Source organism: Hypomesus nipponensis, chromosome 12 (genome assembly GCF_054491055.1).
Source record: "Hypomesus nipponensis isolate SF chromosome 12, ASM5449105v1, whole genome shotgun sequence".
NCBI lineage: Eukaryota > Metazoa > Chordata > Actinopteri > Osmeriformes > Osmeridae > Hypomesus > Hypomesus nipponensis.
Window position 1 is genome coordinate 10551735 of NC_140372.1, and position 26180 is coordinate 10577914.

General features: G+C 48.4%; 1 protein-coding gene across 1 annotated transcript in view; it reads left to right on the forward strand.

Annotated features, from left to right (window-relative positions):
* Positions 1-24846, forward strand: part of LOC146261047 (FERM and PDZ domain-containing protein 4-like) — a 37661-nt gene extending 12815 nt beyond the window's left edge. The window contains 16 exon segments of the mRNA XM_084668367.1: positions 11923-12039; positions 13819-13979; positions 15205-15307; positions 15638-15683; positions 15772-15876; positions 16110-16217; positions 16494-16625; positions 17638-17757; positions 17983-18119; positions 18408-18534; positions 18755-18844; positions 18972-19154; positions 19426-19564; positions 19785-20762; positions 21049-22992; positions 22995-24846. Coding sequence (XP_084524493.1) covers positions 11923-12039; positions 13819-13979; positions 15205-15307; positions 15638-15683; positions 15772-15876; positions 16110-16217; positions 16494-16625; positions 17638-17757; positions 17983-18119; positions 18408-18534; positions 18755-18844; positions 18972-19154; positions 19426-19564; positions 19785-20762; positions 21049-22992; positions 22995-24271 — 5767 coding nt within the window. The 3' untranslated portion in view covers positions 24272-24846.
* Positions 24847-26180: the final 1334 nt, after the last annotated feature.

Here is a 26180-nt window from a genome sequence, read left to right on the forward strand (position 1 = left end):
TACTAAAGAAAATATCAACATGCAGTAAGTGGGAACATTTTTTTTTTGTTTGTATGTTCAAACTAAATATGAACAAACAAGAAAATAAAACCCATCACAACCACAAATAACAGCGGCAATCAGAGCAGAACAGAACCGCAAATAGTGTTGGGTTGAATTGCATTAAATGGTACAGAAACTAGTTTAACGCTGCTTTGCGTTTCGATTAAACTGCGTTGACACTGACATGACTGTGGTTCTCCTTGGCCCCTGTGGCGCTCCTCACAGAAGGTGAAGCATCTTGTTGAGGATAGCCATCTGCAGGATACCCACAAGGCTCCCAGGGTCAGGGCTCAATGATTATGTGTGCTCACGTAGCTACTCATGCAGTCTGTCAGATGTGTGCGTGTGTGGGGGTGTGTGTGTTTGTTTTCGGCAGTAAAATGCCAGATCACGGTCGTAACACTACCGTTATTTATGGCATGGAGGTGAAGTATCAGTACAGTGTGTAGTTTGTAGTAAAAGATGGGGGGGAATGCTCGATGTCCTCTGTGTATAAACTCGCCTTTATGTGTCTGGTTGCTGCGGCTCACTTAGCAACACAAATAAACCTGAGAGACAGGGTCCTGCTCCCTCCAGCAGCCCATCCTGCTTCTGCAGAGTCAGCACTCCTCTGCTCTCCCATCTCCCTCTCTTTCTCCATCTCTCTCCTCCTACCTCTTTGACCAGTGCAGCGCCCCTCCCCCTCTCCATCTCAATCTCTCTCTCTCTCTTTATATATATAATATATATATATATATATATATATATATGCATATGCAGGATATATACAGTATATACTATACACACTGTATATATTTATACATATGTACATACCGTACATATTTTTCACACTCCTCTTTCAGCACCCCTCCCCCTTTCCATATATCTCTATCTCTCTCCTCTCTGTCTCTCTCCAGCTCTCTCTCTCTCTGTCTCTCTCTCTCTCTCTCCTCTCTGTCTCTCTCTGTCTCTCTCTCTCTCTCTCTCTCTGTCTCTCTCCAGCTCTCTCTCCGTCTCTCTCTCTGTCTCTCTCTCTCTCCAGCTCTCTCTCTCCAGCTCTCTCTATGTCTCTCTCTCTCCTCTCTCTCTCCAGCTCTCTCTCTATGTCTCTCTCTCTCTCCGTTCTCCCGGGGATGTGGATGGACAGCTCCTCTCCTCCGAGGACGGACGAGCGAGTGCTGGGAGCATCCTTCATCTGCCGTGTTTTGCGTCCCTCCTCCATCGCCCTCTTTCCCTCCTCCCTCCCTCCCTCCTCCCCCTTCCTCTTCCCCCCTCCTCGCTGGCTCCTTTATTCTGCACTGCTCAGACCCCCGGCACATCTCCCAGCTCCAGTGCGATGGAGACCACTCTGAGGGGGCTTAACGCTGCCCGACACGGCCAGGGCGACAGAGGGGCAGCACGGACAGGCTAGCCAGGAAGGGTGGGACTCCCTCACTGGCCGGAAAAAAACCTCTCAAGGGCATCGCTGTCCCGCTGGGAGGCAGGAATAGGTGTTGATTTGTCCGAATGACTTTGTTGATGTGACCCGTGTTGGCAAGTCCTTGCCATGGAGCTTGTGTGAATTTGCGTTTCCCCCTCTTGGATTCAAATGTGGATTGGATTGCAGACCTGGAGTGTGTCACGTTCAGGCACACAGTAGCTGGAGCGTATGGACGTGTTTGGTTTCGGGAAGATGGCAAAGCTGTCAGGGTGAGTGTGTGTGTGTGTGTGTGTCCGTGCATGTGTGTGTGTGCTGGAAGGGGAGTTGTGTCAGAATGGAAGCTAGGAGTGTGTGAGCAATGATTATCCATCTGTTTATCCACTAAGTGTGGCGGACTGCACAGTGACTAAGTACTTATGGACCGTGGCTCTGAGCCTGATCCAAAAAAGTTTGGAGGAAGAGATCTGTGAAAGTGTGCTGAAGCGAGAGAGTGCAAATGTTTTCATTTAGACACTAGGTTGAAAGGTTGAAACTGAAAACTGACAACTGAGAAGGATATATTGATGTGAGAGCATGAGTAGGAATGTGAACATGAAAATGACATGGCCTCAAAAGGAAAGGAGAGGAAAATGACAGAAAGAACATATTCAAGCAGGGCAGAGAGAGAGAGAGAGACAGAGACAGAGACAGAGAGAGAGACAGAGACAGAGAGAAATAAGAGGTGTGAGACATAGCCTTTACAAGTCATGAGAATAGACTTGGAACAGAGGCAAAGAGCAGAGCTTTCAGAGGCAAAGGTTTCCTAAGAAGGCTGCTGTAATAATGAAGTGCTCAGTGCACTCGAATCCCAGATCAGTGTGACTTCACACTCCAGAAACCCCAAAGCCCGGGGCAACCCCTTCACCCTGCCAGATATCACACACACACAAGCATACCCACGCACACACAAACAAACACACATACGTTCGGATGATCTCTCACTCACTGGGGTCTCAACACTAAACCCACCAAACAAGGATGGAAAACAAATCTTTTAAACCTCACTGCATACTGCAGCACAGATGGGTGAATCTCTGCCTGGGTGAAGTGGAATGATGGCGATGCTGTCATCACCTCCAGTTAACACAAGCGGGGGATCTATTGAGTTACTTCTAGGGATTTGGAAGTGGGGGGGGGGGGGGGGGAGAGATTACGCAGCTTGTGTGTGTGTGGTGATGGCTGTCATTGGTTGGCACTGCTTCAGAATGAGCTCCCCGCTCTTATCGAACACTTTCTCTTTTACTGACTGTCGGTAAACTCTGTGGTTGTGGAACTGGATGATGCCGTTTTTACACTGGGCTCTGAAAAAGTATCAACTGTGGTTTTTCAACAGTGTCACAAAAGTCTTTGTATGGATCGGGAATTGGGGGAATAATCAAAAGGATCCATTTTCGTAGACACTGACTGTCAAGTGTTTTATGAGACTTAAGTTGTGGATTCCATTGTTCCATTAGCCAAGCATCAGAGGGGGACATTCCTAAACTTCATTTTCTCTTCAGGTTTTTCTTTTAATTTCACTGACATGTTCTTTCCAGAGACAGTCCTCCAAACGCGGCAGTAGCACACGTTTGGGCTCAGTGACCGGAGGGAGGTGGGGAGGGAGGTGGGGAGGGAGGTGGGGACGGAGGTGGGGAGGGAGGTGGGGACGGAGGTGGGGAGGGAGGTGGGGAGGGAGGTGGGGAGGGAGGTGGGGAAAACCAATTCGCCGTGGGCAGGCAGCCTCTCTCCATGCAACCCTTAAAGTTGCACGATTTTCTTGATTTGAGTCGCGTTAATCCTCCTAAGGGATTTGGTCTGTGATCACCGCTGCACACATGGCCCGCTTCGTTCAGAGGATGAAATCACTGCACATCTCTGTGTGTTTGTGAGCAGGAGCAGGGCGAGGACAACACAAAAGGAGGAGAACAAACTGAGGAGAACGCATGTAAAGGAAGGCCTTGTATTACAGAACAGAGGATTGGAAGATTTATGGAACTGGTGGCCACCAGGCAATTTCACTCCACATTATGGAAAAAATGACTGTTTGTTAGCGATGGCCAATGTTTCAGATGTGAAATTATATTTGTAACATCTGCATTTTAACTAATTTCACTACCAGTAGAGTCTAACTGCTGTATTCAATTCATTCATGACTGAATGAATGAAATACTACTAAAATGTGACCCTGGGCTGCTTCGGGAAAGGGCTTCTGAGCTGTTATTAACAACAAACTAATCAGTTTAAAGGGAGGTTATCATTTTTTCAGGTTTATAGATATGGCCACATGGAGCAAGCCTGTCTGTGTGTGTTGGTTAGATGACCCACTGTGCTCTAAAGCAATCACTGCTTCTCAGCCTAGGGCAGAATCATCGTGGCAGAAGTCACCTGCACAGAAGATTAAGCCTCTTACCAGATGCTGTGGCTATGAGACAAACACGACTGGGGACAGAACAAGTTTTTATCGTTATTTAATGATACAGTCTACAGTTTGCAATTGCCCCCAAACTACAATTTACCAAACCATCATACCAATCAGTTGCAAACGCATCAAAATGAAAAAAAGGAGAAGCAAAGAAAAAAAGAAATCATTTTTCAATTGATATTCTGGCTTCCGTATCACCGCTGGAAAAATAAATTAGCTTTCAGAGAGAGAGAGGGACCTGCTCCCTCTTACATACTGATTAAGGCAGCGGTACACAACGGTGGCTCCACGCATGTCCTTTGTTTGGAGGTGAAATACTGGCAGACAATCTGGTGTAGTCAGCCTGAATACACCCAACACCTATACCAAACTAGCTATGGGTGAAACTCAAAATTGTAAAGATACTTAATACATTTCTTGACATCTTCTTCACATCTGATCTCTTGGTATTTGCACAATTTCTTGGCTGTGCTTTTGCTTTTGGTAGTTTGTAGTTATATTTACCAAACACACATAGCCTAACCCCAAATATTTCATTATTTACAATGTACATAGAAAGTGCCTTTGAGTGGTTGACTGAAATAGGATTAATAAATAAAACCTTTTTCAAGAACCATACTGAACATCAATATCACTTAATCGGAAAAAATCATCTGATATAGCTGTTTAGATCCCACAGTGTTTTAAGATCCTTGGTCCCCATGGGCTGTTGAGCCTGGCTAGCTGAAGCTGTTTCACGCAAATAATTTGTTCTGCTCTAAATAGTCTCACTCAAAACTTGGGTTTGTGAAGGCATGTGTAGAGATTGTCAACCAGGGGCTTGTGAATGCCAGCACGGATCCAGACCCCTGAAAGCCTTTTGGCACACTTCAAACAGGATCAACAAAACCCCTGGATCTGGATTATTGCACTTCGAATGGAGAGGATAATAGAAACATCTATGCTTTTTGCTAGACCTGCTGGTGAAGCGAGAAGTGACTTGGTTAATGACCGAAAATGCTATATATCATTTATACCATTCAAGAACTGAAATACTGCTATGGAACAACACAACTACTCCATGTTATTCAGTACTACTGATTATCGTCCCCTGTAATCTCATTTAGAGTGTATTTAGCTATGCTTGTCCCAGGGTGTATTTATAGCCGTGGGATTGGTGCTCCAGTGTTGAGCAAATGTAGATTTTACAGTCACATTTATTTCTCTCCACCGCGACATGTGCCGGGTGAGAAAGGATGCTCTCAGCCACATCCCCACAGAACAGCCAAGCTGTTCCTATCAGATGGATCTCAATCACACACACACACTTTACACATATATAGATCGTTTCCGGAGACATTGTATTCAACTCCTGTTTAGGGTGATGTTATTGAAGAATCTGGCAACAAAGGATGTTCCATGTTGAGATGGAATTTATCTCATGACTAATTTTACTGAATTACTTTTTACTGAATTGATTTTATTCAAAGTGCTCTTTCCTATGTATAAACTCCATTTGAACAATCAGGATATTCTTAACAAATCATGTCCATTTAGTTGTATTCACTATCCGTTTGGTCATTCATATCTGGGTGCCAGAATCACAGTGCGAGAATTCACATGACAAGGACAAAATGAGACATAGTTGGAATGAAATATTCTCCAACAAATAAAATTATGGAGATGATCAAAAATCCTCTGGATTTGAAAGATCCCTCTTGTGTCTTTCTATCAGCTGTGGCAGGGACATTAAAAAGTATCCACATTTTGAGTTGCTTTTTTTGTTGAGATGCTATGCATGTGTGCCAAACCTTTTGGCAAAATATCAGGTTGCGTAGCAATGTGGTCACCGTACAGTAGTCTGTTCTCAAACTAGTTGAGCATTAATGTGAAACTAGCTAAATAACTAATACTGTGGTCACATGGTCTCTGATTTGCACTTAATAACCTCTTGCTTATAGTGTGCTCCCCCCCCCTCTCTGCCACCCCCCCCCCCCCACACACACACACACACGCACACACACACACCACCACCACCACAACAACAACATATTACTCTGTGTTCAAGGGCATACCTAGGAAAGGGCAATCTACACATCGATCATTGTTTGCGTTTGGCCGTTTGGTGCACATACACATATGCAACGCCAGACCATTTGTTTCCACCAATCCGAATGTTTTCGTTCCCGTGTTTGGGCTTTGATTGGCTCAATCTATTGACTGATGCTGAAAGGGTCATTGATCACACCCCCCACCCTTTCCCCTTGTAATACAGTCACACACATATACACACACACACTGCTGAGACAGATATTAGGTTCCATATGAATTAAAGGGGCAGAATGTAACTGCCATATCCCTCTTCTCCACCTGCTTTGACAGACGGAGGATCATAGATGACATTCCCTGTTGAAAGGTGGAGTGGTACCCTATGACACACACACACACAGCTGGAATACCAATGGTCTCTGTCCGTCTGCCTGACTGGGACGTACTGTACTGTTCCACTGCGGAGGTTTGGACTGTGGGCTGCGTGCCAGACCATGTCATACAGTTAAAACATCCCCCGCCCGGCGCCTCCACCCCACCGTCTCATAACCCCCACCCCCCCACCTCCACCCTGCCACCTCCCCCCACGCCCAGCCCCTCCACCCCATCCCCCTGGGCTCCACATCCCTGGAGCAGAGGGATCTGCAGAGTAGACGCTGAGCACCCTGCATCTCTATCTTCTCTCTCTTTCTCTCTCTCTCTCTCTCTCTCTCTCTCTCTCTCTCTCTCTGTCTCTCTCTCTCTCTCTCTCTCTCTCTCTCTCTCTCTCTGTCTCTCTCTCTCTCTCTCTCTCTCTCACTCTCTCTCTCATTCTCTCTCTATCCCTGTCTCTGTCTCTGTATCTGTCCTTCCCTCTGCTCCCTCCCTCCCTCTCGCTCTTCCTCCTCTCCCCTGTGGCTTCACTAAAGAGTGACAGGAAGTGGCAGGACAGAGGGGGAGACAGCTCTTCGTTTAGAACTCTCATGTTCTCTCCTGTGACCGCTGCTTCTTCCAAACCCTAGGAGACAAGCTGAGGTATGCCACAGAGTCAAATAATATATGCAGGAGGAGTACCGCTGTCTTACATCATGTGGATAGATGGACAGGAACCTTTTTTATATCTTTTTGTACAGATGTTTTTTCCCCCCCACATTCTGGAAAGTTTAAATACAAATTTCTTCCGTCCATTTTGGTAAGGAATGATGGAGAACCAAATCCAGTGATGGTTTGAAAGTATTCATGAGATTCCATATACATACTTGGTAATGGGAAAGTAAACTGCCGTGAAATGGAGAAAGAATGTCTTGGTATCACTCAGGGGATGAGCCTTGACATGGATGATTGATGGCTTCAACAGACGGTACAAACCACTGAATATCAAAAGACTGTTCATTCCCCTCGCTTGCGTATATCATCCGGGGCCCATTGTAAAGACAGGGCTGAAATGTAATCAAGATAAGAGCACACTGCTGCACTTGCTGTCCAAATGGAGTCCTGGACTGCCCAGGACTAGACCGAGAAGAGAGAGAAAAGGTAGAGGAGGAGAAAAATAAGAAGGAAGTGGAGATGGGTGGAATGTAAGCTTCTCTAAGTGTGCTCAAGTTACCACTCCTGACCCACTGCGGACATACTTGATCTTAATAGTTGACCCCCTGGGCTGGATCTTGGTCTGATTGCACTGTAAAATCTCACGCTCAGGTACAGAAGGGCTGATGGGCGCTGTCCATGGTACTGGCAGGGTTAGCGGTTAGCACGACCGAGTGCATCTGAGGAGAAACCTGAGTAGGCATTTCGTTCAACCTAATGACTGAACTGTACCCCTGCCAAAACTCAGAACAATGGAATCGATTCAATCTTCACGTTTGCGAAGACACTCAGCTATTCCATGGCCGCCTGCAAACTCTGAGGAGCTTGTTCGCCGCTGAAGTACGTTGTTCTGACTGCACACAGTCAGGCCTCAGCATCACCAGTTTCCGGATGTAGCTACATCCTCGGTGGACAAAATGTTCAGCGCACATGAACGGGGTTACATAAATCTGTTAGCCGCGTTAGAGTCGAAGCATGTTGTCTTCTCCGAAGCATGATGTATAAATAGCAAGCACTTTGGGGGCAACTTTTGACAACATAAAGTATTCATGTTTCATTCATGCACAGACCAAGGGGCTGTAGGGCTGGCCCACAGCCTTGTGGAGGATGTCAAGTTATGTCCCCCTGTTATGGACATCTAGGGAGACATCACCACATTTTCAATGGCAAGAATTGGTGACCGTAAGAGAACAGATTGTCCCTGAATCCTTTCGAAACTCCTTAACCTTGATAGATTTGTGTTCACTCCACCATGGTGGTTAATGCCATCATACCGTCAGTAATATCGACGTGCCGTTGACCCATAAGGATACCATTTCGGTGGGCCTTTGAAATGTCTAGCTGTGTGGAGGTCAGATCTGGGACGGTCAACCTTCCGATTTGTAACCGTCACATCGGGGATGTTGTGCTGAAGCAGGTCTGACAGCTGACAGATGGCTTCGGTTGTCTAGAGCAGTGTAGGAGTGACACTCTGCTTTCACTCCAATATGGAAACCATGACTTTGGTGCCATTTCTATCATTTATATGGACTTGGTCATCTCCTTTGGCTTCTGGGAACTGTATTTCTTCTTGTCCACTAAGGACGCACCACTTCACTAAGTGTTCCTGGATGGACTGAGCTGTGGGATGTGAATCCACTTGAGTAGGGGATGCCTTCGAAATTAATAATTGAGATGCAAGCATAATTCTCACAGAACGGTGAGGAATAAAATGTACAGCCGTTGAACAATAACATATTTTCTATGGATGGAATGAATAAAAAGAACATTTCACCTTTGCTTTAACATCCTGAGATTCTATGTGGGTGTATGGAAAGAGGAGTTAACTTCAGACTCAAGTAAACTGCACTGCATGGGTTGTATATTCTTCAACCTGGCAGTGGGCCGAATTAGCCCAGTTGTTCTTCAGAGTGTGAGAGGAGAGAGATAGAAGGGAGATATTGTATCTCTGTTTAGCATTGTGCTCATGCAGGCTTGAGCATCTTGGGAAAGCTCTTAGCTTTTGTGCAGACTGAATGGGTCCGTTTCGAGGTCTGGGTGGTGGTCGGGCAGGGAGAAAGAGAGCTCCAGGTCAGATAGTCTCGCTTTGAGGGGTCTCTCCTTCAGGCCTTTTGAACCACGCTTGCCCAAGCACAGTGATATGAGAGCAAAGGAGATGGACTGGTGTCTGTTCGTTAGCCCACACACATTTTGCCATTGGCTCAGTGGTGCCAGTATGGTCCTCTGAAGCGAGAGCTGACTGTCGTGATTAGCATAGCTGGTGATGGTGGCACAGTTTTATTGTGACACAGGACAAGACAAGGAACGGGAACGAGGTCCCTATCCTTGTACGAGGAGGCACTTTTGGGTAGGCTCTGTCCCTATGTAACCCTTTTTTAATTCAACTAAGATAGCTTTCGAAATGTTTGGGTGATTAATGAGAATGTCAGTGACAAACGTATTTCTAAATTATATTTTTCTCTGCATGGTTGGTCTTTTATTGCTGCACCGAACAGTGCTCGCTAAAATCTCAACCCTCTCACACACACACACACACACACTCACACGCACACACTATGTGAAGATTTGTCAGTTTAAAGCATTCTAAAGGTTTCTTGTAAAGTTTTTTTATTTTTTTGGTAAGTAAAGGCTTTGAAGGTATAACCACAAACATACTGTATACTTTCACCCAGTGTGAACCAAGGTTAAAGATCACATGACTTTCATGTCAATTGTTGTCAGGTTGTGAGACTAGATATACATGAACTACTGTAGTTTTTGTATAAATGTCCATCTGTTGTTTCTGAAAACACTTCAGTCAGAAAGCAGCCACAGTGAACGGCAGTATTCCGTACCGCTGTTCTGTACCCTTTTGAGCTGAATTAGAATCATTGATTCAGTGAGTGAGGTGATTTTGCAATTTTGGTCACAAGAAAAAACAAAATCTATACTTTTGAAAACATTTGAAAGAGATTTTTTGTACTCAATACACTTCCCCCTTTTTAAGCAAAAGTGCATGTTGATTGGGGGACTTTGTAACTCAATGTTCTTCTAGCCATAGCTAGGACAGCCCTTTAACAAGAGCTTTGTGCTCGTGACAGGGAGACTGACGCTCAGGATTATGTTCATGAGAATGATGATAACGAGGACTCCAAACCGGCCTATACTTCATCAACCGACAGCCACGAGACATTACTGAGAGTTTGGCACCTTTGTTTGTGCGTCTTGGGGAGAAGGGTTTTTGAGGAACCAACCCACCCACCCCCCCAAACCCAAACTCACTCGCCCCGCCCTTCACCCCCCCACCCCCAACCCCTCTCCCACCTGCGTACGGGAGCTCGCTGCTGGGTGACACCAGCTCTGGAGTGGAGCGGTGGCATTTTTCATACACTCCCTCCCACCAAATCCTCTTACTCCGTGCACACAGTGTGGATTTGTTTTCACTGTGATGAGGAGGATTAGGAGATAAAGGAGGCGAGGCTTCGCTCTGGATCTGCCACGGCGCTGCAGCTCAGACCAAAGCCCCTCTCGGCACAGCGGGCCGCACGCCGGGACGCGAGCGTGCCGGCTGCCTTCCCCCGAGCCGCGCGTATCAAAGGACCGCCCGTCAGGCGTCTTTTGTCGAGTCGACGAGGATGACGCGCGAAGGCTCGTTCGGCTGCTTGTGTTGCGGTGGCATCTATTGTGTTAATGAGGGGGGGCCTGAGGGGGGGTGGAACGGGGGGCAAGCATATCACGTGTGAGAATGAACTCGACCGTGCATCCCCGTTCAAGAGTGCAACATCACATACGGTGGAAGCGGGAGCAAAGACAGACGTGTTTCATCGCCGTTATGAGATCTTCCACCGGGGTCAGGGTTCAATAGATGCTGTTCACTGGCGAATCTAAACTTTGTCCTAACCTTTTGATGACCACCCTCAAAGTATCCCCGTGTAGCAGCAGGTTTACTGTCACTGTCAAAGACATTGTTTTCTGTACCTGTACCTTAGGGCCCACAGCTGTACAGTGAGAGAGTCATGAACCGCAATGTGTTTTATTCGGCGTGAAATCGCAAGCTACGGTGACATATACGAAACCACACGCACCGAACCGCGCTAAGCCCATTTACCATCGGTATGTGTTTTTTTTTCAATGTGGATACAAGTATTGTTGTGTAATTCCTCTAAGGATTAGGGTTGGTCTTATTGGACGGTGCTACAGAAGAAACATGCCTGTGGAAAGGTCCAGAACGAGGAGACTGAGGGGAGGGTCTGGGGTTCGTCAAGGGTTCAAAACGGTCTTCAGACACATGACCTGGCATTAAGTAGTGGGCTCTCCCCAAAAGTAAACCCTGTGGATAAAGTAGGGCTAAGCACACACAATGTGGGTCTTAACCAAGTGACGATGCCACTAACGCTATAGCCAATTTCACGGGCTTTGAAGCATGCTGTGCCTCGATTTCGTGGCTAATTTAATTGACGGGAAGCGGTTTAGCCAGCGTCTCAGGGTGGCCCTGACAGTCTTGTGTCTCTGCACTCCTTAAACAATTTCATGGGAGGACTATCGCAACAGCAGCCACTGTGAGACGGAAGCCAATCTTGTTAAGCCGCACCGTCGCACGCTGCCTATTCTTCAAAATCAAACTAATTGGACGACACGCTGCAGAGTCACGGACGGAGGCAGGGGGGAGAAGTCCGTGGACAGAGCAGCGGCCTGGATTTCTGTTACCAGAATAGGCCCCTGGCGACACGAGGGACTTCCTCTGAAGAAGAGGTTCACTTCATAGAGAGGGATCAGGAGTAAGGATATCTCAGCGGATGTGGTTTCGTCTCGACGCCGAACAGGCTCATGGTCAACATCTCTCATGGTCTCAAAAGCCAAAGCTGCGCAGAACGTGTTTTAGTTTACCCATCGATCCACTAGCTCTGCTGTCCACCAGCTCTGCTGTCCTACAGCGCGGCCACTAACTCTTTCTGCTCTTCCCCTGCAGCCACAAGAACAAATCGGCGGGCTGGCCTCCCCCCTCTGGGACGTGGGGCACCCTGCAGGGTCCCCCGTACGGCTGGGACATGGGCTCCCTGCGCGAGGGACGAGACTACTTCAGCCAGTAAGCACTCCAGCCCTTCCAACAACACCGTGGACACCACACACCGTGCATGATGTCACTGATAGCTGATTGAACCGATCCGCTATCCAGGGCCCCAAGTGTGTTCGTCCTCTCAACTGAAGGTGTTAGCGCTCAGAAAACAGGCTTTTTGAGTCATCGGGTGGGGGGAGCAGGGGGGTCAAATGGTTTGTTACTTGTTAGTGTATTTCAGCCAACTTCATCAAGCTCAGTGAACTACATGTTATTGTATTGTACGTGTGATGTTCAACAGTCCCAGATTTGTCTCATTGACCCAGTCCTTCTTTATTTACTATTAAAAAAATGATTAGCTGCATCAATGTCCGAATTCTCAGCAACATAAGCATTGTGACAGCTGCAGTTGGCATATTTTGTTCACAATGTTGGAACTAGTTTAGCTTTTGTCTGATATTCCACACACGTCAAACTCTCCTCCACCCTGCATCAACAGTATGACAGTGGAATAATGATCCCCCTTCTTGCCCTCCCTTCACCTTCCTTTAGGGTTGTGTGCAATTGCTTCACTGTCTTATCTTTTGGAATAGCAATTTATTGGAATCACCCACTGGCACACCTTCTCATGGTTGAGTGGAGTTCAGACCGGTGATATGATACTGTCTAAATGTATGTTGTTCTCCTGGAGGATGCTGGGATTCCTGGGTAAATCAAAAGGGAGTTGACAGAGGGATGAAACCGAGGTGTAGATAGAGTTACAATTTGGATTTGTAAACCAAGAAAGGAGATGAATACATAACAGGTAAACAGGAGAGATTGTTCTTGTAAGCTTATGTATTTGGCTCTGAGATAGGATCAATTGCAAACTGTGTTTATGTACTTGTACCTTGGCCTGCCTGATCATGAGCATCAGCATGTATGTGTGTGTATGGGTGTGTGTGTGTTTGTGTGTGTGTGTGTACCTACATGAGATGCTGCGTTCCTGCACGTGCACCCGGGTGATCTGTTGACCCTGACCCCCTGTCCTATATCCATCGATGTAGTTAAGCTGGATGCAGGAAATGATGCATTCTCAGTTCAGACAGAGTACTGTAGCAGATCAACCCTGAAAGAATGAGTTGTACTTGAAACAAAAGGGAGACAGATAAATGGACCAAAGCCAAGAAAGGGAATGTGTATCTTAGAGACAAGGAATTAAAACCAGGAGGGACAGTGCATCGTGTCTGACCTCAAAGGCTCTTCAACACAGGAAGAAAGGCCATAAGTGTACTGTACATTAGAAACAGTAAACAACCTCTCTGTGATGAAACAGCATAGAGCAAAGCTGCCCTTTTCTTACACAATGTATGATGGGCGCAGATGTCAGAAGCCACAAGATCACAGATGCCAGTCTAATCATTTTGACCTCTGGTTCACCAGATAAGATCTCATGGCCAAAACATGAATTGCAAAGCACGCGTGCGAGTGTATGTGCATGTGAGTGTGTGTGTGCTGAGTAAAGGTTTGTTGGTCAATATCTACTCTCTGCAACACAAATACTGCATAACAACAAGGAATCTAATTGAGTTCTCTTCCACATCTGGTTGGCAGGACCAATTAAGACGTTGTAAAGCAATTATGAGGACAAACAAGAGCTCCTGCCCCAAGTCCGATTAATTGTTCTAATTGTTTTGACCCACTCTTATTCTAGAGAAAATGTACAACATGAACGTCCTTAACAGGCTCACACCTGTACCTAAACCTGTACTGTCTCTCCCCCCCGTCCCCCCGTTCCCCGTCCCCCGTCCCCTCCACGCCCCTCAACAGCCAAGTGTCCCAGAGCAGCTCTCTGGAGGAGGTGCGTCTCGATGGACTACAGCTGGTGCCCCCCGCCCCCCGCCTGGTGGAAATGCGGCGAGACCCAGTCCTGGGCTTCGGCTTCGTGGCGGGGAGCGAGAAACCCGTGGTGGTCCGTTCAGTCACGCCAGGTAGGTCTGACCCACCCTCCGCCTACATCCCCCATGATGCTTTGCGGCTGAAGACATACAATCTTGTGAAGAACGTACCCGTGGTGTTGTATCATTGGCTCATCTCCAATAGAGAGATGGACTGATGAGGCAGTATTTAATGCTACGATGTCAGCATTAAATACTGTGAAATGAAAATGTTGAGTTCACACCTTTCTTTGTTTCTTTCTTTGTAGTCACAAGCTCATTTAAGATATGTTTCTGGCTTTGGTTACATTGTCAGTTCAACTCAGTGTTGATTGGCCCGTGTCAATGATTATTAACTTTATGATGTAACACTAATAATGGTATAAACGAGAGAGGCAGTGCATATTCCAATGCCTCTGGCTTCTTAGGGAATGTATGCATGAGGACCACTGCCGAGAATTAATTCTTGCCGGGAGCACTTCCCCAGTAATTATGAATACTTGACATAACAATTATCACGTCAGCTCTATATCCAAGATAAGCTGAAATGTAGTGTTTAGCTTCAGAATATCTTTGCAGAAAGAGATTTATTCTAAATCTGCATCAGGCTATTAACCAGATCTGTTGGCACCACAGTGTAAATTGAATTAATTCAACAAAGTTTCAATGTGTGACCGTTAGGCACTCTTATGTAGAGTAAGCACCGCCATACAAGGCCCTGAAACAGAACTTGGTGTACAGAGTTGACATGATGTCTTCTGAAGAACAGGAGATGGCTAGTTTCCACCAGACCCAGTGCATAGCGATGTGTGTGTGTGTGTGTACGTGTGTGTGTACATGTGTGCGAGGGGATGATTGGTACCACACGCCCTCTCCACATCACTCCATAGTGAGTGTCGTCCATCTATTCATTCAGCTCTGCACTATCGCCGGCAAACAGACTTCCCGGGATAAAATAATTCGAGCGTTCAGAATTGGCCCAGCCAATGGGAACAATGCTTGTCTTCATGTGTCTTGTGGCTCCTCGGTGCAGTGGAGAGATTCAATAACCAAGCGCTGCTCACTCTCAGAGAAAGAGAAAGTGCAAAGAGTGAGACACCGAGAAAATAGATACATGGGGGGTTCCTTTGAGAAATTCCTGGCATAAGGGAGTTTTCATCCAAGTCGATGGAGAGCAAATAAAGTGTCTGCATAAGTGTGTTCGTTCTATTCCATATAAATGCATTACTAAAGTCATCAACAACAATACCAACACTTGTTTGCTCATATATTTGTCTAGGTGGTCCCTCGGAAGGAAAGCTGATACCAGGGGATGAAATCATCATGATTAATGATGAGGCTGTCAGCTCAGCTCCCAGGGAACGAGTCATCGACCTCGTGAGGTAAACCAGGCTGTCTCTCTCTGTCTGCCAGTATGACAGAATACCTATACCTATAGTCAAAATAGGTGGTTCTTTCTCAAATTTGTTCTACCCCAAGCAACTACAGCAACAACAACAACAGTCTAACAGTGAAGAAGTTACACAGCTCGTATGGAATAAAATGAGACGTTCTTCATGCTGTATTTTAGCATTATTTTCAAAGGTTGAGTGTTCACTGGTTTTGCCTTAAGCGGTTCATTTACTGAGTTTCTTCAAATCAAATTATTTCTGCCGTTCTTTTTTCAAATTGTTCATTTTGATTGTAATTCAATTGATTGTTTTTCCCCTCAGGAATTGCAAGGAGTCCATTTTGTTGACTGTTGTCCAGCCGTACCCTGTAAGTATCTGCATTTTCATATTAGACACCATTTATGCTCAGGTCATCTGTTGGCTTCAGTTTCCATCCTCAATATCTCTCTGTTCAGAGTCCCAAATCAGCGTTCATCAGTGCAGCCAAAAAAGCCAAGCTGAAGTCCAATCCGGTCAAAGTGCGCTTTGCAGAAGAGGTCATCATTAATGGCCAGGTCCCAGTGAGTATTTTATCAGCCAACCGCAAATACAGATCCAAGTCAGGTGTACATACAAATGACTGCATCTTCTTTGTCCAAGATGTATTTGTTAGCTTGAGTTGCAGTTACTCTTACTTTACAGTTGCAGTTACTGAGATGAGCTGGTGCACAGTGTGTTAGCTGTCAGCGCTGCTTGGTCCTACCACGGTGAGGTGGTGTGTCCTTCACTGTGTCTGTGTATCTGTCTCCTCCAGAACTCTGTGAAGGACAACTCTCTCCTCTTCATGACAAACGTTCTGAAGGTGTACCTGGAGAACGGGCAGACCAAGTCGTTTCGATTCGATAACAGCACATCCATCAAGGTGCGTTTGATGTGCAGGTTGGGGGGGGGGGGGGAATTAAGAAGAAGAGTGCCCAAGGCATCCATAATGATGTTTCATAAATTGAAAGAAGGAAAATACATTGCGTTGTCCCTCAACCTTGAAATGAAATATCATTTAAACTCCACCGCAATTATTTCCGAATGTAAAAAGGCAAGCAAAACAACCAGGAAGGCAATTTGCCGTCTTTAATCTGGACATGCAGATGGGGGATGGGGGCTTGTGTGCAGAAAATAAGGCTACTTTCTGATGTACCAGGATGTCATCATGACCCTCCAAGAGAAGCTGTCCATCAAGTGTATCGAGCACTTCTGTCTGATGCTGGAGCAGAGGTCAGAAGGCTCGGGGAGAAAGCTGCTACTCCTGCACGAGCAGGAGATGCTAACTCAGGTAAATGACCGAGGAGGCAGTCGTCCAAGACCAGCTGGCAACATTTGATATGGACAGTCCCTGTAGATTTAGATGCAAAACCGATTAGGGAACAGTGAAGGGAATCTCAGCGGAAACTCAGTTTCAGTCAATGCGGGAATTAGTTTGGGTTCAAGTTAGTAGATCGTCGTTTAATAGACGTATGTTTCTAGTTTTTAATCTATAAAGCATCTACAAATAGAATATACAAATAAAATGTTATCTTTATGTCTCTCTTTTGCCCATATTGGCTTAAAGGCAGCTTTGACAAACAGGCCAGTACAGCACAGTGTATTGTTATTGGAGCACACACTGGTATTCCTTGGTCGGGAATGGTTCAAACCCTCAAGTTTGGCTATGGAGAACATCACCCTGATCAGTATTCAGGAGAACATGTCACACCACAGTGTCGTTTATCAGGTCCAGCACAGCAGGGGCGAAGACTCTCCACATTTTTAATGAAGGTGTGAGATCAGAGGAGGACACCTTTAATATTCTCCATGCACTGCTAAGCCAGGCTGCTTACACAAGCTGTAACAGATTCATGTTTCTCAGGAAATGTTTTTTTGATATACTGTACTTCTAGAGAAAGAAAAAAAAGCACATTTACGTGAAGATGTATTTTTTTACTCTGAACACTTTGCCTTTAGAACTTCCTGACAAAAAAAGTTGGTAGTGTGAAATAATTCCTCTCAGACAGGATGAGTGAATTAATGTGCCCCAAAGGCCAAGCACCATTGCATTTTTTATTTTACTCATCGCTTCAATACGCTTGCCTTGGCCATAGCAGGGGAAAGAACCAGATTTACATACCTAGTGAACTGGATCTCGCGTTTGATAGCCTAATTCCAGTTAGTGTCCATTAATATACCCTCTATTGACTGCACATTCACATAGCTGCAGTCTTTTCTACTTCACTGCGTGCCCGGTGTATTCGTCCTCCTCGTCCTTCAGTCGTTGTCCCCACTATTCTGTCCTTTCCTTCGACGTTCAGGTGACACAGAGACCTGGCTCGGATAAGATGAAATGCTTCTTCAGAATCAGCTTCGTCCCAAAGGACCCTGTGGATCTGCTACGGAGAGACGCCGTGGCCTTTGAATACCTCTATGTTCAGGTGAGCGCGTCTCTCCGCAGGAAGGGTGAACCTTGTCGGCTGTTCAGAACCCCCCCTCCCCCCAAGCATGCTATTCCTCCGAGTCCATTCTGCGGTCTGTCGCCGCAGAGGACAAGGGCCGACCTTTGACCCCATCCTTTTCTTACACGACACACACCCCCTGTCCTGCTGAACCCCTTTGGTGTCACCCGCATTGTCCTAACCGTCCCTCACGGCGTGCCGCAGAGCTGCAACGACGTGGTCCTGGAGCGCTTCGGCCCGGAGCTGAAGTACGACGCCGCCCTGCGCCTGGCCGCTCTGCAGATGTACATCCTCACCATGACGACGCGGCAGACGCAGAAGGTTTCGCTCAAGTACATCCAGTGAGTGTGCCCCCGAACCTGGCCCCAGTAAAGCACACGAAGGAACCATTGTGTAATCCACTATCTCGAAGACACAAACTGTAGATGACTATGGGCATGTCTATGGATTTGAGCCTTCTCACCAGTGGTGGGCCCTTCCTGGTCACTAGGAGTAGTTATTTTCCCTGAAAACCCTAACCCAGAGATGATTTTAAGATAGAAATACCTTTCTGATTGTGGCTGTGGGGAGCTTAGATAAGGAACATTGGATGGGATTTTAATCATGAATGTCGTTGTCTCGACTTCCAGGAAGGAGTGGGGCCTGGCCCTTTTCCTCCCCCCTGCCGTGAGGTCCAGCATGAAGGAGAAAAACATCAAGAAAGCTCTGACGCACATCCTCAAAACCAACCAGAATCTAGTGCCTCCGGGGAAGAAGGTACGGCTCATTATTCTTCTTTGTTCTCTTTGGCTCATGTGTCGCGCCCCCCCTTGCGATGGTGATTCAGCGAAACTACCCGTGGGTGAACAGTCTGTCGCTGGCCCCGTTTTGATCTTGGTGTGGTTGACAAGCTCCTTTTGAGGAGCTTAGTTGTGACCGAGAACAATTTGAGGGATTGTTCCCATGAAGCTGTTGTGCCTTGCCTTTGTTCTTACAGTTGACAGCGCTGCAGGCTAAAGTGCACTACTTGAGGTATCTCAGTGATCTAAGACTGTACGGAGGGCGAGAGTTCAGATCGATCCTTCTGGTGAGTGCATTTGCTTGGTTTGAGTCACTCGTCGTCAATACATAGCACTTTACTCATATTTGCGTCGTGTTTTCTTCTTTCCCTCTCTCTTAAACACGCGTGAAAACACACATGCACACACGCACAGCAAGGGGAGAAGCAAACCGAGGTCACCTTGCTGGTGGGGCCCAGGTATGGCATCAGTCACGTCATAAACACCAAGACACACCTGGTGGCCCTGTTGGCTGACTTCAGCCACGTCAACCGCATTGAGATCCTCACAGAGGACGACACCAATGTTCGTCTGGAGCTCCACGTCCTCGATGTCCGGGTGAGTTTACACCTGACAGGGCTCAAGAGCCGCCAGGAGCATGGGGCCCAAATGATTGAAATTTACCTCACAACTCTACTGTAGATCAGTATAAACCCACACAATACTTTGAATGGCCCAATTGATAGTAGTGAGACTGTGACCCATTCAGGAAGCAATTGACAAGCCTGTCATGGTCTAGAATAAATATGTATGTTTGTATACGTACATTCCTGCAAACAAATCTTTCCTATTGGCTGATGTGTCTTTATATTGTTCTGTTTCTCCATAGCCGATCACATTAATCATGGAGTCCAGTGACGCCATGAACCTGGCCTGTCTGACAGCAGGATACTACCGCCTCCTAGTGGACTCTCGACGGTCCATTTTTAACATGGTCCATAGCAACAGCACTGTGGAAGATGACCTAGGTTTGTGTGTGTGTGTGTGTGTGTGCATGTATACGTTTGTCTGGCCAAACTCATAGATAGCCTAAATTGACTTTGCATTGATTCCACTTCGCTTTCAATCCTAAATCATGTAAACCGGAAAGTAACGAAAGCTTCTCTTAAACAGACTCGCAATAATCAAAAATAATCAAATGAGGCAGCGATTCGGAAAAAAAACCTTCTCCTGTTCATTTCTCCGCAGGCCAGGACAGGCTACTGGAGTGGCCTTACAGCACTTCTCTGGGTAACTGTGAGGACCCCAATGCCCAAGCAGAATTACTGGAGCCCTACAACAGAGACTCGGTCTACTCCGACAACGGAGGACAGGAGAACAACATCTCCTACATCCCCGAGCCCCCCGAGCGGCCTCCACCCATGGAGGCGAGGAGAAGCCCCCATCCTCCACCTCTGCCGCCCGCCACCCGACACCAACCCCAGGAATCCCCCCGCAGCGCTAAGGTCTCCTTCATATTCGGCGACCCTCCGTTGACCACCGTGAACCCCCAGAACCTGGGCTACGAGCGCTTGACGGACGAAAGCCCCGAGGTGCCAGAGCACAGGCCCGTGTACTTGCACAACAACTCGACAGACTTTAGGACCCAGGACGGGGCGGCCTTCCAGTACACGGGAAACCCGCACGTGGTCTACAGCAACATCGGCGGCCCCGACTGCGTGGAGGAGCCGCTGCTGCGCGACCTGTGCTACGCCGACACGACGGACGACGCGGAGGACGAGGACGACGCCAGCTGCGAGGAGGACTCCGCCGCGGGGGCGGGGGAGGGGCACGCCCCCGGGGGCGGGGCCGCGGCGGCCGGCAAGGCCACGTTCATCGCCCTCTCCGGCACCACCGACGACATCATCGACTTGACCTCGCTCCCCCCCCCGGAGGGCGAGGACGACGAGGAGGACGACGACACCTTGCTCCACTCCTTAAACCTGGCCATCGCCGCTCCGCCCCAGGGCTTCAGGGACAGCTCGGACGAGGAGAGCCCGGAGGGGCGCCCTCTGAGCACGCTCGACAACGACGACATCCCCGTGTCGCTGATCGACGCCGTGCCCACCCGCGGGGAGAGCGGCGGGGAGAGGAGGCTGGACAACGCCGTGGTCAACACCCTACAGGCGCTGGAGGCCCTCGCCGTGTCCGAAGACAGGCCTCGTCCACGACCCTGCAGCCACCCAGGTCTTTAGCGCCCATTACCGACACTCTAGAGATACACATCACATATCCTATCCTAGGTTACAAAACTACAGGATATTCACTATAAAATCGAGAAATGACATGTGTTCTGTTTGCATTCATTAGTTTGTGCTCTGTTAGCAGACCTGCACAGGATTTCTTTGACTTACAATAAATAACTCACCAGGCCTGTAATGTTTGCCTTTTCATTCGAATTGGATATTATTCAATGGCCCACTTCCAGTCATATACAGTAGTGTTCATTTTATATTTCCTCTGCTACGTGTAGGTGTATTGATATCTCGAGCCTTCAGTCCTGAATCTTCTTCTGACTCAGGCAATGAGACCAACTCCTCCGAGATGACGGAGACCTCGGAGCAGGCGGCCCTCCACAAGCTCAACGAGACCACCGTGCGGCTGATGATGGCCACTCGGGACGGCTACCAGCCCCTGATCGAGGAGCAGACCGATTTCCCCACTTCGCCCAGGTCGGCGGGCGCCACCCAAAAGAAGCCCCACAGTCCCTCTCGACACCGGGACGGGGGGCCGCGGTCGTCCCCCGTGCCTCCTCGACCCAGCCCCCAAACGGACGCGCAGGCGGGCACCGACGGCACGGAGCCCCGCTTGAACCCCGCTTCCATCAAGCGGCCCAACTCCGTGGCAGGTAAGCGCCCCAGGAAGTCGTCCGACTCGTCGAACGGCAAGTTCAACACCTTCAGCACGAGAGAGGGCCACCGGGGCGGCGGCCACCTCGACGCGGAGCGCGCTTCCGTCCGCGAGACCCTTCAGAGGAGACCGCCCCCTCCTCTCCGGGACAATTCCATGGCGGAAAGCCTGGGCTCGAACAGCGCGCCGAGGGCCCATCGCAGCCTGCCCCGCCCTCCACCCCCCGCTGAGCGCAGAGAGCCGGCGGAGCTGAGCGAGGCGACCGGTGGCGACGGCGCCTCGGCTCTGGGACGAGAGGAGGAGCACCCGATGGCACCTCCTTTACCGTCTCCCACCAGGAAGCAGCGGGACCCCGGGCAGACGGAGCTGCCGGGAGAGCAGCCCCCAGCCAGGCAGGGCGTGGCCCGCCTGTGTGAGTACCACCTGGCCAAGAGAATCTCCACCCTGCACAGCGAAGGCCACGGCTCTCTGCAGAGCTCGCTGTGCTCCTCTCTGGATGCGGGCTGCAGCCCAGGGCACAGTGCCTGTCCCACCCCCACCGACTCCCCCCTCATAGTCCCGGATGGAAAGCACCCTCTATCCAGCTCCTCCTCCTCCCTCCTCAGGGTCCTCAACTACGAGGACAAGGCCCCACACGGCATTCCCGGCCAAAACCCCCAGGGCAGGGACATCCACCCCCACGCGGACCCCGCCCTCCTACGGAAGATGCTGCCCAACATTCACCCTCCGGGGTCAGAGCCCAGCAGAGAGGACTCCGTCCGGAACCTCAAGATGAAAGAAACCACAGGTACTGCTCGAAGGAGTAACCTTCACAATGATCTGCATGCCAAGCCAGCCTGTTTAAGGGGTGTAAACCAAAAGGAGGGGAGCGAAGCGTATAGGCAGTTGATTAACTACCTGACAGTAAGCCAGATGCACCAAGGGGGCCAGTTGCACAGTGCAGGCATGGGAGGCGGGGGAGTGAAAAAAGACTTTAGGAAGTTCATTACCAGTAACCCCCAGCTGATAGAGATGGTCAGAAATAAAGGGAACACCATTGCCCGATGTCCCTGCATGCCCCCCGCGTCCTCCCCCTTCCTCAGCCCTAACCTAGGGAGCCCCAATCCCAATACAGCTGCCCTACAGCGGGCTAGCAAAAGCCCCCGGCCGTACCACTCTGCTACCCTGCCTGCCAAGCTGAAGAACAGTCCTGACTTGCATGCTCAGAGACCGACCAACAGTCTTGAAGTGAGGCACAATAGCGCTGAGAGGAGGAGCTCCTTTTCCGGCATGGAGAGCGAGTTAGAGAGGGCGCTCGACCCCGAGAGCTTCCTGTCTCTGTGTAAGAGGGACGGCGTCCGTGAGGGGGGCGCCAGCCGCCCCCCCTCCAGAGCGCGGAGCGTCATGTCCCAGGTCAGCAACCCAGAGGACTGGCTAAAGTCTGACTGCAGGACGAAGCATGCCGTCCGACAGGCCCTTAACGATTCTCTCTGTTTCTCTACCGCCCCTAGTGTAGCTCGCACTGAGCCGCGGGGGACCACACTGGGAGCGGGGGACCACCCATCGGCTTTTACTAGGCAGGCTAGGACCTGCGTCGCGGCCACCGCAAACCTAGCCCCTCCGCCACCTCCCCCCCTCCTCCTCCTCCTCCTCCTCCTCCCCCTCCGCCACCTCTGCCAATGCAAGCGAACGTGAGCTCCAGAAATTGCATCGTGCCAAAGCAGGAGTCCACCGTGCAGTACAGACAGAACCACATCCAGGCCGTCCACCCCGCCTTCCAGCAGGGCGAGTCCCGCTCAAATAGCCTCCAGCGGGGCAGGGAGCTCAGACGCAGCTCCAGCAGTGTGACCGCCGGCTCTGGGAGTGTGGACGTTCTCTTTGACAAATCCCGGACCAGAAGCCAGCAGCAGATATCGTCCCAGCAGCAGGGCGAGTCCAGACTGCAGAGGAGGCCCACGAGAAAGAGGCTGTCCAAGAGCTACTCCCAGGGCTCCGTGGCCTCGCACACCACCTGCTGGTCTGCTGGGACCAGGGACAGCAGGAGGGCCTCAGTGGTGTTCCCCCTGCACAAAGACACCAAACACCTGAAGGGGTCCCAGAAGCTGGACACCAGCCCCTGGAGGTGCAACGGGCCCTTTAGCTACTGCTTCTTCAAGCGAAAGAGCCAGGCGGAGGAGGACGAGGTCGAGGTCGAGGCGGAAAGGCCCCGGCGCTGTCGCGGCGAGCTGGACGAGTCGCCGTCCCCCTGCGGCTCGGCCCCGGGCGGCTCGGCCGTGGACGCCGCCGGCGACCAGCTGTACGGCGAGGTCCTCGACAACATGAGCTTCAGCGACCGCCTGGCGCGCATCAATGCCCTCAAGGACCACATGTACGTCTACCCGTCCGGATTCGCCGAGGTGCGCCGGGACGCCAGCGAGCTCATAGCCCTGGTGCGCTCCAGCGTCGGGCGGGGCGACCGGGGCATCCAGATGCCACAGGTGTCGGACCTGTCCCAGTACAAGCAGCTGCTCTCCATCGAGTCCAAGGAGCTGGGCCGCGCGTGCCGGAGGATGTCCCAGGCCCACGGAAGCCCCGAGGAGATGCTGCTGGCGGTCACCTGCAGCTTCCAGGTGCTGTGCTGCCTGTCGGAGGCCTGCATGTGCCTGGTCAGGGGCCTCGGCCCGGCGGCTTCCCAGCAGCAGAGGGAGGTGGTGGCCAAGGTGGACGAGGTGGTCATGAACTACATCTGTCTGCTGCGCGCAGCCGAGGCTGCAGCCATAGGAGCCCCCGGGGAACACAGTGTCAAAGCCCTGGTCCGTCACTCCAGTACCATGGCGGCCATAGCCAACGCGCTCACCCGCTCCCTCAAAACGCTGCTTAACAAGTAGACGCGTCTGTGCTGTAGGCATCTATTTGCGTCGAGCTTATTCGCAAAGCCATACAGTTTCAGAAATTTGTGATATTACTACGACATCCTTCTTCCTGTGCATAACTTACTCTATATGTATAAAATGTACATACACTCCCTAAATATAGACATTTCAAGAGGTCATTTAGTAGGCAGGCATCTGTTCTACTTTATTTACTCTTTGAAATGTTATTTATGATATAGAGTAAGTTCAAACGCTGAGAGGTTTTATCAATACTATTGACCAAGTATCACACTGGCACGCTCTTACTGTATTTTTATTTCGTTTTTTGTGTCTTTTTTTTTTTTTCTTCTTTTTTTTTTTTTACAAATAGAGAGGGCATAAAACAGTATGTAGTGAAAGGGATTCTAAAATATAAGTCAATATCCAAGAGCATTTAAACAGTATGCTATGTTTAATCTTTAAGTTATTTCATGATGTGTTTAGATTTGGACTCCATGTTGTCCCTATCTATTATGTACACTATGTAAAAGAATACAGTTGTTCATTTGACTACAATATTAAAGGCCACTCAATATTTTTTTCAGCGTTCCTCAACCTATTAAAATGTTTTACATATAACATCTCTGATTCCATTGTTTTCACTGGCAGTCATCTATTATGTTTCAAAATATGTAACAACGTTGACACATATAATGCCTATATGGATACAGAAGGTGTTTAATTAACTTCAGTCTTTACTCATGTTGACATCGGTTGAAGAAATGAGTCTGGATCCTCAATTGGTCAACAGAAATGTTTCACAGATGTTGTATGGTTTGTATTGCAACTAAAACTATTTAATGCCAGCTTAATGGGGTTTATGTACCTGAACTCATCTATTCAATGTGCAACAATCTAGCAGGTCCACAAGTTCATTCCCAGCGTGATGCATCTCATGTGACATCAGTCAGATGGGAGGGCATCTCCAGTGAATTAACCAAGGTCTGTGTGAGTGCATAAAAATTGACTTGAGGTATCAGATGACTACAATCTTGCAGGAAAGTCAAGTGAGGACGGACTCCAACAAGAGTTGTTAAGAGGTTATAAAATGTACAAGAGACCTTAATCTACTGAATACGCAAAGTCACACACATGTAATTACAAAGAGCGATAGTTAAAATTTCAGACAAAGGACAGAGGACAGACAAATGAAGGTAGGTCTGTTACTGAGGTCTACTTACAAGTCATTATTTTGCCATGTCATTCATGTCAAACAGTTAATGTAATGTTCTGTAACACAGTGAATGGGCTTCATACACCCATCAATCATGGGATGAATCTGGTCAATGAAATCAAGGCACTTTCGCCATTGCAAGCAATCTTAAGAAGGTTATTTCCTGTTAGCACTGTAATATTTATTTTGCAACGTTGTAACGTCAGGGTTCCTAACTTGAAATTATATGCTTATACATAATACTACAAGTTTGCATTGCTTTCTTATTTTAAATTGTACATAAATATATATATATATATATATATATATATATATATATATATTTATGCAATAGATATAATAGATAGTATAATAGATATAGTATCATTCTGTAAAACTTATTTTTTAAATGGACTCTGACCATCTTAACCTTTTCTTCTTATTATTGTTATTATTATTTTAAAGCTTAGAACCAATAACCAGACAGATAAGTATTTTTTACTCTTAACAGTGGTATATGGATGGGAATTGTGCCACCGAATCATCATTATGCTCTTATTTTGAAGGCAAGTTCGCAAAACAGGAAATGCAGTTATTTTTTAGGTGGAATATTTTAGCCCAATTCTACTGTACTATTTTTGCTTGCGGAAGTGCATTAGTTTCATTGGCCAGAATCACCTCTTGATTGATGGGTATGTGAGCCATACCGATAGGGTTACGGGAGAACCTGAA